This window comes from Sparus aurata, chromosome 23, assembly GCF_900880675.1.
Source record: "Sparus aurata chromosome 23, fSpaAur1.1, whole genome shotgun sequence".
Lineage (NCBI taxonomy): Eukaryota > Metazoa > Chordata > Actinopteri > Spariformes > Sparidae > Sparus > Sparus aurata.
Genome location: NC_044209.1, coordinates 19,178,440 through 19,192,670, shown reverse-complemented (window position 1 = coordinate 19,192,670; position 14,231 = coordinate 19,178,440). Strand labels below are relative to the sequence as shown.

The 14,231-nt window shown below is 40.8% G+C and overlaps 1 protein-coding gene across 2 annotated transcripts; it reads left to right on the top strand.

Annotated features, from left to right (window-relative positions):
- The first annotated feature begins 275 nt into the window (after positions 1-275).
- emc10 (ER membrane protein complex subunit 10) lies at positions 276-5,403 on the top strand. 2 transcript variants are annotated; one of them, XM_030408841.1, is made up of 8 exons: positions 276-435; positions 575-641; positions 1,097-1,209; positions 1,479-1,592; positions 2,039-2,223; positions 2,547-2,640; positions 4,112-4,209; positions 4,851-5,403. In XM_030408841.1, the coding sequence occupies exons 1-7, from the start codon at positions 343-345 to the stop codon at positions 4,196-4,198; spliced, it is 753 nt and encodes a 250-aa protein (XP_030264701.1). In that variant the 5' UTR covers positions 276-342; the 3' UTR covers positions 4,199-4,209; positions 4,851-5,403. The 2 variants fall into 2 exon arrangements, with proteins under 2 accessions (XP_030264701.1, XP_030264700.1); XM_030408840.1 differs by lacking the exon at positions 4,112-4,209 and having other exon boundaries at positions 4,851-5,163.
- The last annotated feature ends 8,828 nt before the right edge of the window (positions 5,404-14,231 follow it).

Below are 14,231 nucleotides of genomic sequence, written 5' to 3'. Positions count from 1 at the left end.
AGCATGCACATATTGACTCTGTATCTGTGTCTGTGTGTCAGTGTTTATTTGGGGTTGAGCGCTGAAGCCTGTAAACCAACATGTAGCAACTCAAAACATGGATGTGATGTCTTTCAGGGTTAGGCAAAATTAAGATTTGACTCGACAAAAAAAGATTTTCAAATATTGTTGTCAAAAAAAGATTGTATAAAAGTTAGAGAAAATAAATTAATCAACATGTTTAGGTATCGTTATTGCATGTATCCGAAAGGCTTTTATTTTGTAAAAAAAAAAAACATTCCGGAAGTGCTTACGTTGGTGTTGAAGGCTTGAGTCGGTCTTCCGGTGTTAGCTTCTGTCAAAATGGCTCGTCTATTACCATTTCAAATTGCAGTTGTTTCGACTGTTGTGTTTGTCTTGTGTTCGGATTTCGTATATTGTAATAATGGCAGAAGGGTAAGTGTTAAATTGTATTAATATAATCGTAATATTTAAGTGCGGTTAAGCGGAAGCTGCACCTGTTAGCTTTGTAATTAGCATTAGCTAGCTTTGATCAGCTAAAGGCTAACGGTGGATTTTTATTTTCTGTCACCAGGTTGGCGATGTCATGGACACTGAATTCAGTGGTTTCTCTGTGCCTCTTGAGCACTCATTTGAAGTCGGTAAGAAAACTTTATCATTATGGTATTACTGTTACGTTTTATGATAAGGTTGATGCTAGTGCGGTTAAGCTAACCGAGCAGGCGTGTGCTACCAATGATAACGCTGTGACCGAAAGCAGGACACAACACACCAAACGTCATTCAAAAATCTGTTGGGTGGTTACTTTGATGTATCGGTACAATTATTCACCTGGTTCAATAGAAGTAAGGGTCTTCAGAACTGCAAACATGATCTTTGAAATTCGGCATGTACATAAACTGCATTTAGTGAAAAATGTATATGTTTTGAATCACTTGAATTGAATATGTGTCATCTGTCTCTCTCATACTATCCAGATATGATTCGGAATGTTGCTAAGCATTCTGAAAGATAACATTAAATGTGTGCCTGAGGTGCATTAATTAATTCATGCTATCTGTTCTGTTCTTACTGCCTGTTGTCCTTCTTGTCTCAGATGATGTAGCAAAGTTTCAAGTACGAGGAGCCCTGGTGTTGAAAGCTGGAAGGGAGCCCGGTGTCTCACTAACTCAGAACCAGCTATCAGAGGAAGACAGAGCCAAGCTGAAGGTGAAGTATGATGAGGTTGAAAGGACGTTGGCTGATAAGTGCTATAGCCTTTAATAAAATCACACAGAGATCATGTTATTTCTCCATTTTTGTAACAACAAATGTATTTTGGACACATCATGCACATTAACAACCAGAGACTAAAAAACATCAGTGCAGATTTGTGGTGGCCAGTGTTTAAATAATAGAGAGCTCAAAGTCATACAAAGGGATTTGAATGTGATCCTGCATCTCTTACATGTTTGTTCTGATCTTGAATGTCTCCACAGGAAGTGGCCGCAGTGGACGGCTTGTACAGAATCAGAGTGCCTCGTGTTTTCCTGCAGGCGGACAGACAGACGGAGCGGCAGATGGAAGGTTACCTCACAGCATTTGTCCGAGCCGTATGTATTTCACTCATCTTCTCTTGGAAGTCACTTTCAGAAAACCACTTCTTCAAAATTGCTCAGTAAGACTGTATTAGCGAACTAGACAGTATTCAGACTTTAAAGAGTATCATCAGTGTTGGAGAATATCTGTTGTTCCTAAGAGGCCCGCTTATAGTGGGACTAATTCATCCTATGGTAGTTCTTTTCAAGGTCACTCTCTAGATTTAGTTTTAATTTAAATTGGTAAATGAAAAGCACTGTAGTGTATTTTGTTTCCAAAACAAACAAGCAAACATAAACAGATTCTGAAATCTAACCAGGAGACTTTCTGATATGAACGTAATGTTGATCTAATCGATTAAACAGCATCACATCCATCGTATGATACAAATGAAGCTAACACTGACTGGCTAATATAGGTGTAACTCTAACATGAATCTTAAATCTACTCTGATCATCAGTGTGCCATGGTTGAGTCCCATCTGAGCGACGTCATCACCCTCCACTCTGACGTGTCCGGGTACCTCATCGGCGTCTCAATAGTGACGTTACCTGGAGCCTGTCGGGGCACTGAGGTTGAGGATGAGGTTGATCTGGAGGTTTTCAACACCACACTCAGCATCCTGGCTCCTGTCAATGCACCAGGGTCAGTCCTACATTATATATACGTTCATAAAAGTAAAAGAACCTTTTCAGTTTCTCATCATGGTTTTCTTCAACTCGGTCTCAACTCCTTGATAAATCTTGTGCGCTCATGGAAGCGCATCCATATCTGTGGCAGTCCGTGCATTAATAAAATCCTCTTGGGTGGCTTTTTCAGAAGTCTGGGATTCAGTTATATTTGTCTAGGCGTAGCAGCTTTACATCGTTTCCCCATAGGTAGAGCAAGTCTCTCTGCATTTCTTTGCCTTCCAGACAGACGTTCTGTTTTGGGGGTTTGTTTGAATACTAATTGCTACTTTCTTCCAGACCTGAGACGGCTCTGTTCCTGGAACGCATGGAACAGGAAACGGAGAAGAAAGGGAAGAATCCACAAGAGCAGAAATCTTTCTTTGCTAAATATGTAAGTACTCCCACTGAAAACTGCTGATAAGGCTAGCAGGCCGTGCCTAAAGATGTTCTCTCTGCCTTCGGTAATTGGGCTCTGATGGTCGTAATGGCCCATATAGTTAATGAATACATAAAAATGCCTTGTAGCTCATCATTTTTTGCTCCCACAGATGCACCGCAACTTTTTCCATGCATTCAGCATGTGTTAAGATACACTATTGAGGATTCATCAGTGCTGTAAAGCAAGAGGCTTTTTTTTCTTCTATCTCATTAGCCAGTTTTTGTTGCAGAAAAGTATTAATATGTCCTAAAAAGTAAAAATGGCTGCACATTTGCTCGTGTTTGATTCTGGCCTTTTGTATCTGGTCCAGTTTGTGTTCACAGTGGCATTTTACAAATGAACCAAAAGGAGTAAACATGGAAGTCATACAGACTGATTGGCCAGTTTTTCAAAAGGTGCCTTTGATTATCCTTCCTCGCTAAAATCTCTCTATGTGTCAGAATTAAGAATAATAATAATAAGTACAATTTACTTTTTATTTATTTATTTAATTAAAAAATGATAATGTAAGTTCTGTTGTAATTCTAGACTTAGAGTCCAGTAGTGGCTGCATGTAGGATTGGTCAGATTGTGTCAGCCAAACCAGAGCAAATGTCAAATGTGTTGAACAAAGATAAATGTCATCATTTTCAAAATTCACATGTTTTGATGAAGTGTTCTGCTTCAGTCCATATTTGTTGATGTTTAGCCTTTTAAAACCAAATGTTCACTCTGGTTAGAAAATGTTTGCTCTCCTGCACAAAGGGAGTCACACACCTGGATTAACAGGGCAGTCAAGCAGCAATCTTACAGCACGGTACATTACATTTTTATCACCACATAAACAAAACGTCTATTTTGACTCCAAACAATTTGGGCGTTGATGGCATAAAAGTCAAACAGACATTTGGAACTTTGTTCAAAAAATCTCAACAGAAGCTTTGAATGTAAAAAGACAGAACATTTAGTACAGCATCAGCATTTTGAAGATGACCTTGACCCCACTTTTAGGCAGTCTCAGCCCTTAAGAAAGTACCAGAGTTTAATCTACCGCAACCGAACAGACATGAAAGCATCTCAAGTCTGCATCATGTTTTGAGACTGAGCTCTGTACGGCCATGCCTCCATGCGTGATGCTGCTACCTTGAAGTTAAAAATCGTTGGTTAAAAAGCTGTAGTGAGATTTTGTCCGTCTTCTGACTTTTCCGAGTTGTCCGTTGGAGTAAAAAACGTCTCTCCACTGGAGCTCCGTGTTTGGAAACAGTCCCACAGAGAACCCGGTCTCGCGTCCTGTCGCTTGGCTCGTCTGAGCTCTTTTAATGATCTCTCTGTCTCGTTTTGCTGTGTGCTGTGTACATCTTGCTGTGTTCAGTGACCTGTGTTGACACTGTGCTGTGCTGCATCCAATGACAGTGTGTTGACTTGGTGCTGTGCTGTGTTCCAGTGGTATTTGATTCTGGGAGGTGCAATCTTCCTCATGGTCAGCAATTCAGCACAGCCCCCAGCAGGGGGAGGAAGAGAGCAGAGCTGATTCCCACTGAAGTACAGTGTTCTTACTTGTGGCTCGTTCTGTCCCCCTTCCCCCTCTGTCGTCTTTAACTTCTAAGCAGTGTGACTAACTGAACTTCACCCTCCTGTTCCCACTCATTTCCCCTTTTTTGGAGGTTTTACCAGGATCAATGCCAAACACATTTTAGACTGATACATTGAAACCCTGCAATGAGCTGGTGACTCATTCAGGGTGTGCCCTGGCCTTCGCCCACAGTCACTGGATTTGGCCCCAGTAACCCCCCCTGAAAAAGGGGGGATAAAACATCTCTGCGACCCTCACGGAAAAAGCGGAAAAGAAAACGGAACAGAACATTGAAACCCTCAATTTTCTGAAAAGTGCTTTGAATCAGTAAGGCTTCATGCTAATCCATCAATAAATCTTAAATACTAATAGTGACTGTGAAGAGGTATGTGTTTGGTGTTTGACCCTGAGATTGTGTCTTCATTCTGCAGTCTCTAACCCTTTTTTGTTCCCTTTTAACTTTTCTTCTTTTCTGTTCAGAAAATAACCTGAACCTAATCTGGGATGACCAATCTGGATCTGTTGAAAAGTTCTCTGTGATCACAGTCAAAATTGTGGTCTGACAAACAAATCTCGTTGTACTTACAACTTTTTCTCTCGTCTTCTGCAGTGGATGTACATCGTGCCTCTCGTCCTCTTCCTGATGATGTCCGGCGCTCAGGACCAATCAGGTGGCGGAGCCGGGGGCGGAGCAGCTAACGGAGGTGGCCGGTGATTAACACAATAACAGCTTCTAACTTTTCTTTGGATTACCTGAACAGTAACTCTCTTGAACAGTTTTTAATTGCTGTACATAATGCTATTTAATGAGGATAAATGTCACACCTACATCTTAAACTTGTACAGTGTAAGAGGAGATATTGTGCTGCGCGGATGACTGCAATTTTTAATACTAATGTGAAAATAAAGTATTTATTACTCGACCTGCCTTTTCTTTAAATCACTCAAAGACATAGTCTTTGTTTTCAGTTACAGTTGTATAAAAATCTTAAATAAAAATCCACACAATAGGCAGTACAGTGGTTTATATGGTTAATCATGGCTCTTATAAGTGAAGAACAAATACTATTTGCAAGATGCCTATGCATTGTAAAACAGTGATTAATCATGGTTTAGGTGGTAAAACACCAATGAACAAAACTAAATAAAATTATTTAAAAGTGTGGTGCTGTGCTGTGCAGTGAAAAGTTATTTCTTCTGTACACCTGACACACAAAGTTCATTCATGTGTACAAAAGTCTTTTCTCCAGTGAACAAAATTATTTTTTTGTAAATTGCAAATGAACCAAGTTTGAACACAATACATTATCTTGTGGTTCCACTCAGTTACAGTCAATAAATACATTAATACACACTCATTAAATTCAGGAAACATTTGTACAATTGATAACTGTTAACAGATGAATGACGATATCACATGTCAAAGAGGTGGCTCACCTCAGGTCAGTCTGATACAAACGAGGCAAACATTCATCCAGTTTAATTCCAGTAAATCCCCTCGTGGCCAAACGGGCCTGACTGATTTCCATGATGGGGGAACCAGAACCACTTCTGTGTCAGTTGAGTGCGTGTGAGCTGGAACGCCTCCACTCAGCAGTTTAATCCTTCATGAGACAGGCGGGGCTTTACCCCGTTAGGACGAGAGCAGCTGCTGCTGTTCCCCAACAAGTGTCCACCGTAGTGACAGTTTACAGTATTCGCTAACAAATATAAATATAATAATATAATAATATTCCTCCAAATGCTACACATGAACATCTATATAGGCTGTTTTTAGTTTCCTGGTCTTAAGTGCTCTTCTTTTTCCAATTCAAAAAATTAGAGGAGTTGAGATATATTAGAGATATATTTTAAATTGCGTACATTTTCAGGCCGATATTGGGAAATGTATGTTATCCGCTACTTTATTGGTATCGATGAAATTGTACCTGATGAATAGAACCGATAATATGAAACCAAATTGCTTTTATCGACTAAACAAGCACAGTATTTTAAAAACAACAGTACAGTAAGTAGCTTTGTATTCTTGGAATTTAGTTTATGACCTACCAGTGAACAGAAATATGAGGCTTTTTTTTTTTTTTTACACTGTCAGAGGAAGAAAAACAATTTAATTCTGCAGTACATGTTCATGAGGGTTCACAGAGGACGAAAGTTAAGTAAAAACACAACATGTTTTATTACAGTTATACAATGAAATCATCCAGCGTTGCCTTTGTTACCCTCGGGTGTGCATAAACAGGTTCTGGACTCCCTTTTCAAACTGCAATCTTGAAGTTATTAATAATTTTATCGGTATCATCCATGAAAAGCAGGTGATTATCTGTGTAGGCTGAAAAAATCCATACTGTGCATCTCTCAGTAAAACCTCACTTATAAAATATTACCGTGTGTATTTGATTTTGTAACTTGAAAATGACTCATCTTAACATCTCGAGTAAAAACAATTATTAAAGAATGATTCAGCTCAGCCTCAGTGGGAAATAGATTTCTACTTTATTCTTTTCTTGAAGACAGAAGCCACTCAGGACTTCACCATCTGCTCGGAGCTTCCTGTCGGCAACAATCTTTTTTTTCTGTGCATGACAAAGCAGGGACGCAAAAACACAGATTAAATACATACAAGTAAAATATTTGTAAGACAAGGGAAGTATGGTACATTACCCAAAACAACAAACGACAACTGATATTTAACCAAGCTTAGAATTGAAATCCTGCTAAAACAAGTGAAACACACAGCTCAACATGTAACACGCGGTCCAAACCAAATTAAAGGGCAGCTGTCTGCCGGACTGCAGCCATTTTTGGGGAGCTCGCGCTAACATCCAAGTCTTTGCGCCACCATTCTGCAACCTACCTGTTTATTTATAATCATGAGTCAGAGAGATCATAGATTCAAAACAACACGGCTTTAGAGACAGAATGTCCCAAAATCCTTGCGTCAACATCGCCTGTCCTTTTCCTCGTGTCAGTCAGTCGGTCCGGCTGTTTTTAGTCCCCGTGTCCGGCTGTGAGGAATATCCTCTTATTTTGGGAGGCTCAACGCTGAGCTTCAACACTTTCCTGCCCTCTGCCCCTTGCCAGTCTCCAGCCAGGCCTTTCTCAGAATGACCCACAAGCACACCCACCCGCTCTCTGATTGCCTTCTTGTTGGCCTCCTCTGGCTTTCTTTTGCGGTTCAACTTGAGAAATATGGCGATAAAGACAGCTGAGGGGGACGGGAGAGTTCGAACGAAGCGAGCCAGGGCGACAAAAGTCATCCGTTTGTAAAGAGATCCGCTTCTGTCAGAAGAGGGGCAGAGGTCAGAGAGACGAGCTGCTGATCAGTCCGTTTGTTTTCATGTAATATCATGAGTTCAACACGTGTTCCGAGATGCTTCCAGCTCCTTTTTCTGCTACAAAATGACAATCTCGGCCATGTGTGTGGGCTTCTACTTTCAGCATAAACACAAATGAATCACGGGAGCCTTTCAGCATGGACCGTGATGTATGTTCGTGTACCAGGAAGCTCGGGGGACGCTGACACTGAGACACATGATTGTTGTGATCGTATGTGCTTGCACTCACATAAAGGGCCGTAAACAAACACTACGTCGCTTTCAACAAGTGCATAAAGGAAAATGAGAACAAGTTGGAATTAACATAAACCTTCAAAATGACAGATTATTGCATTATAATGGCTGATGATAAGATTGAAACGCTTTTTTTTTAATGAGAAACTGCAGGTTGCAATTATAACAGCTGCGGAAGTGAAATAGTAAAGCCTAAACTAAATCACTTAAATTGACATTTTAATGGATAAGATTGCTGTTGCGTGGCACAACCTCTGCCACAGCTTGTCCTTGTGTTTCAAAAAACAAAAATAAATCTCCTTTTGACTGTCTGCTCTCCTAAAAGTAGAGAGTCAAAATCATATCATCTAACCAGGTTTATTGACTTTATTTTTTATATATCTTTGCCTGAAAAAATGATTACATTACACATTGATTGGAGGTGTGTATCTGGCTGCCTGATGAAATCGATCGGATCCGTGAAGGCGCCGGTGTTCCTGTCTCCTGGGTGGTCATAACCTCGTCTGAAAACTTTGTTGAAAATTTAGGGGCTGCATCTGATTATTTATGTTAATTTCCATGAATGCCAGTTGGACAGTGTTTACACACACTTTTAGATGATTTGAACTTACCCTTCTCTGGTTGGCTTCTTCGTTCTCGACCCAAGAATTTCTTTCACTTTGAGCAAAACAAGTGCAACACTACGAAAGCCTGTCGGGTAAGATTGTCCCCATACTTAAACAATTACCATGCCTCCTTTTACAGCCATGTTGCCATCCAGAACAATTTCTCTGGTAACACGTCGTCCAGAACAGTTCTATTTGAGCATATCCTTGTCTTAAATCCAACAGTTTGTCTCTTGAAAACTCAGTCGTTAACCCCATAGCCAGAATAAACTACAGATATTTTGAAAGTATACATTTCTTTATATTGAGATTTGACATTCCTTTTGGTTAAATTTTTCCTACGCTGCGCTGATGATCTGGTTTGCTTTGGGGGGGAAAAAAAACAACCTTTGGTAAGGGTTCGGGAAACATCACAACATCATGTTTTGGCTTAAAATACCTGATTTGTTTGCCAAAAACACGTCTGGAAATTGTCACGAGGTCTGCTTAAACGTATCCAGAGGTGTCATGTTTACAAAGTTAATCATTTCCAGTTGCTTCTTACTTACAAATGTTGAAACTGAGTCTGAAACTGCAGTCACTGGCTTGGCAGGCTTCTCGCCTGTAACTCCACCTCCATCCCTTTCACCTCCTGATGTGAAAGTCAAGTCAGAAACATGTAATGTGAACGTGACCTGACATTTTGTAGAAATGTCACGATGGTTTGTAGGCCTGTGACATCTACAAATGTGCGTGTCATCAGTGTGTTGCAGAAAGGTTTGCTGCCAACAATTTATCCCGGTTTCCGCCTCTGTCACTCTCTTGAGGCGTTATCTGCCTGTTTAGCCTCTAAATGTTCCACGCTCTTCATCAGTACTTCTGAACTAACTCCGGCCCTTCAACTCTACCAGCTTAACGCATTTTAAGTGCATGCTTGATTTAAAGCTGAAGTAGAACATTTATAGAGAAGGATAGTTGATGATTAAGTCTCGTTCCCAGGTCGTCAAACACTGATGCTTTTGGTCGGCCAGCATCGGCGCGCCACCCAATCCCGCCGAGAGTTTAATTCATGGCTGAAGCAATTGGCAGCCTCCTTCATTTGTGGGTAAACTAATAACATGTCAGAGCCCTCTTCCTGTTGTGTCATGAAGGAATGAAGAAAATGTCCAACCGGGTGATATACAAACCAAAATGCAGAAGAGGCCGATAGGGGCTGTAAATCATTTCAAGTGTGAATAATTTGAGCTGATTTACTGATTGTAAGTGTGCAAACCCATGACAGATAATTGACGAGATATTCAAGCACTTTCAGAGCATGGAGGGAGGATAATGGGTGAATCACGTAACACGGAGAAATGTCGCAGAAGAAAACAAGATTGCAGAGAGCGTGACGTGACGTGAGGGGGGAGGAGAAGAGGGGAGATCACATACATGAAACAGGCTGCCGCTCGCGTCGCAGCAGCTACTCATAAATCTCGTGGCTGTCTGTCGCTCGGAGAGCACCAATGTCAGCGTGACACCATGTGCCAGGCAGGACGTCCCACCCCCCCACCACCCTCTTATTACATCTCATGATTTAGGAGCAGTTACAAGGTTTATGTTGCACTAAAGCTGAGAGGGGCTTGTTGATTTTGGCCTGTCGTTTTCACACTGTAAATCTGGACCTTTAAACACGCGCGCTTTACGAGAGATGCTCAGTCGCGATATAAAACTCGACAGCTTAGAATTTGCTTTATCTTTATCTTTATCTTCTAAACAGTGTCAGCTTCTCGAGGTGACACTTGCTGCTCCTCACAGCTGCGTTGGAGAGAGGAATGATCAATGGCGGAAAGTTTTAGGAGGTACTTGTACTTTAATCTACTGTAATATCTCCATTTTCTGCTCAGTACATCTACTTCCACCCCAGTTCAGAGGGGGATATTGTACTTTTTACTCGTAAAACACCACACATTGTCAGATCAAACCAGTGGCTCACAATATTTTTGGTTAGCGATCTTTTACAAGAAAGTAAAATAAGTCTACCCGCTGAAGATAGAAAGGTGGCAGGGTCCGCCAAATATAAATAATACATTGTCCTTTAATTTCGGTTTATTTGTGTTGTTAATTAAGTCATGAAAACAAAGAAAGCTTGTTTATTCAGTTTCTTCAAGCAAAAAATAAAAATCGATCAATGAAAATGTTTCTCGTCCACCTTTAAGTGGGATTTAAAAAAACAGGGCTTTACATTATTAGAGAATATCTTTACATTGTTGTGTTGGTACTTATATCGAAGTAAATTCTTACTGCACCACTTCCAATGATTCCTATAAAATGCACGGTAAGTAATTTTTTTGCAGCAATGGAAGCTCTGAAAACAAAAGATGTCAAACAGCCATCATTGCCTATGAAGAAGCTTCTCGGGTGAGAGAAACTGAAACGCATCCAGTTGCCTACGATACAGCACTTACAATTACCAAGACCAGGATGATTGGCCACCATTGCCAATGATAATCTATATGATGTGATCAGTGTATCAGTGTTTTAAAGTTGTATTCACTTAATGTTTAGCCTTGTTCTTGTTGATCCCCGGAAGTTACAGAGACAGGCGACAAATGAAGCGCACCGATACCTTGAATAAAATTATGATCACAAATCCATTTGGGGTACTATAAATACAAAACTCAACAAAATGTATAACAAACTTCTGGTCGTCTTTAACTAATTGAGAACAACACTCTGGAATAGACACACTCCACAGTGTTCGTACTGAGCACCCAACATTAATGGAGGAAAACACTAAGTGGGAGGTAAGAAGGAGGAAACAGCTGCCTTGTCAATCAGAGGAGAGCCGAGAAAACTTTGAGGTTAATGTCTTGACAGTCCCTGAAAAGCATCCCCAGCTGGCCGCCAAAGATTACAGCCTTACACTTATTGTGTCCCCCGCGCCCTATCATGCTATACATTTCACCACAGTGCCGTCATGTTAACATGTGATGAAGTAACACGAGAGGAGATGCGATGCCCAGGCTGGGTGGTAATGTACACTGGGAACATTCGTTTGCTGTATGATGTTGTGCGCAGTGCCCCTAAACACACCCAAAGGTCAGGGTACAATACTGTTTAAGCCGCCTCACTGACAGCGGTAAGCAGCAGGTGTTGAAATTTGTTTTCATGCCTCACACGGAGCAAATCTGGTATTATAGGAGCCAGCGTTAAGCGGGTAGTTACACTTCATTAGAATTCTTCTAATAGCAGCGAGACTCTTTCTCGTGACAGGGAGTTATTTCCTATTAAGTTTAATCAATTAAGGCATGCCAGCGAGGGAGATCCCCCGAGGTCCAACAGGGAACAGAGAGTAGAGTCCGGCACATGACTCATGGAGAACAACACTTAATTTCAGCCTTCAAGCATTATCTGAATCTTTATTGCTTTTCATTTAGTGGACATTTATTACCGTCTGTGGTTGCTGATATTAAGGGAATGAGAAAGAAGAGTATTTGCCTGCACTGATGGAATGTAACTTTAACATTTTGGAGGCACAGATAATATAATAAAATGTAAGAATTTTATTTTTACTTGTACTTTTGATGCATTTATTGCTAGAAAAAACTCTTCTGCTTGAGTACATTAAAGGAGAACTTCAGTCGATTTAAACATGCAGCTTCATTGCTCAAGCTACCCTTGACTTGCCAGTACCGAAGACGCGAACACATTTGGTCCAACCATTACAGAGCTCCGTGAACGGAGACTTAGCATTGACAGCTAACAGCATGGGGTCAGAACTTTACACTGTGTTTTAAGCGTCTTAACATGCTTCACATCTCACACCGAATGTAATGCAACAATAGCAGACACCTTACAACACAGCACTGTAGCGTTACGAATCAAAACAGTTAAAACAGTGTGTTTGTGCAAGGAGCTACTTACCTGTTTGTTGACATCCGTGTGTTCCGGTAGCTAGACCAAACTAGCATATCCATCAAGTGTGCACTTAACAGGCTTAACAGGCTATTGTAAGGCTCATGGCTCATGACAGGCTGTAACATGGACATGTACATTATGAACATAAACACGAAAATGCTGGATTACGTTTCCGTCTCCGCCAGTGAGGGAGTAAATGCACGCTCGACGGATTGACTAGTTTGGTCTAGCTACCGGAACACACGGATGTCAACAAACAGGTAAGTAGCTCCTTGCACAAACACACTGTTTTAACTACTTTTTTATTCAGTTTGAGTCATACACGCTACAGTGCTGTGTGCTAAGGTGTCTGCTGATGTTGCATAACTTTTGGTGTGAGATGTGGAGCATGTTAAGACGCTTAAAACACAGTGTAAAGTTCTGACCCCATGCTGTTAGCTGTCAATGCTAAGTCTCCGTTCACGGAGCTCTGTAATGGTTTGACCAAATGTGTTCGCATCTTCGGTACTGGCAAGTCAAGGCTAGCTTGAGCAATGAAGCTGCATGTTTAAATCGACCGAAGTTCTCCTATAAGTATCAGATACTTTATACAACACTAATGAATTGTGATGACATCTTCTTGCAGACAAGAGCTGATTCTTTATCTGTCTCAATAGTTCTTTAAGTGGTAGAGTTTAGCAAAGTACATTTACTCAAGTTCAGTGTTGATGTATTTGTACTTCCGTTTTACTCTATGTTTCAGCGCCATTATATGTCAAAGGGAAAAAGGAACTTATCACCACCATTAAAGCTGCTGTGAGTGATATATTTTGATAAAAATAAGTGTAAAATAACTCTCTATCAAAACAGTAATCCCTGTTACAGAGTGTATAGTCAGTAACCCATGTCGCTCCTCCTCCCGCTCATGCAGTTAAAGGGAAAATAAATGTTCTGGTATCCCTTCTGAGTTTTGGAACAGTTAGTAAGGCCCTGCCAGAGGATGTTCGAGCGGCGTTCAGGCTCATACAGAGTTCTCACAGATACAGGTAGAAGCCGTGCCATTCAAGGCTTTAATATGAAGCCATAAAACTTAAAATTGGTTCTAAATCTCACAGGTAACCAGTGAAGGGCAGCAAGGAATGGAGTCATGCGTTCGCTTCTCTCTGTATGTGTTCAAAACCCGACAGTGTAGCATTTCAGTGAGTTTATTTGGGCAGATTTTCTGTCATCTAAATCAAAAAACACCTTGTATTTGTTATTTTAAGGTTGCACCGTGACCCATACATCAGATTCAGTAGGCAAAAGGAAACTACTAAGCTTACTGTTCTTAGCGCTCATCAAAATTAGAGATTATAGAATTAAGGTAAAAGTAAAGTATAGTAACACATAAACATTTGAATCATGTTCTATCAAAATAAATTAAACTACTAAAATGTTTAAATACTTAACAAAGAGGTGAGATTTATGCTCTGCCCTTTTAATTTTTTTAATGTGGGTGATGAAAGACAAATTAATGACTTAAACGTACTAATGCGCGCTCAATTAAAGGAAGTTACTTGAGACGACGGAAAAGCGCGCACAGACTAGTTACAAGCTGTTATTTTCAAGCTTTGACCACATCAGCACTTCAGTACACTTCGCCCCAAGTTCTCTGCCAGCGTTAACTTACAGCAGCTGCTGATTGATGGGATCTGGGATTGATGACAGCTCCCCAGTGAGGAGCTGGATGCCATCTTAAAGAGTGACGTCCCCCCCCCCCTGACTCTTCTGTATGGAAACAGTCTTGTTTCGGGATCAGCTTTAGTTAATATCGTGGTCGTTATTTGGAAGGAGGTCACCAAAACTAAGCACAATGTTGAAACAATGATTGAATTCAGGCACCAAAACCTCCAGAAGCCTTCTAGAAACTTGGCCGCCACCTTTGACCCCGACATGTCTGAAAACTCCATTCATCAC

What these genes read in the sequence shown, in the direction of transcription:
- emc10 (XM_030408840.1), top strand. Translation starts at nt 343, where the DNA reads ATGGCTCGTCTATTACCATTTCAAATTGCAGTTGTTTCGACTGTTGTG. An exon ending in AAGACAGAGCCAAGCTGAAG is followed by an intron (nt 1,210 to 1,478) that starts GTGAAGTATGAT and finishes ATGTCTCCACAG; the next exon opens with GAAGTGGCCGCAGTGGACGG. An exon ending in GCTCCTGTCAATGCACCAGG is followed by an intron (nt 2,224 to 2,546) that starts GTCAGTCCTACA and finishes ACTTTCTTCCAG; the next exon opens with ACCTGAGACGGCTCTGTTCC.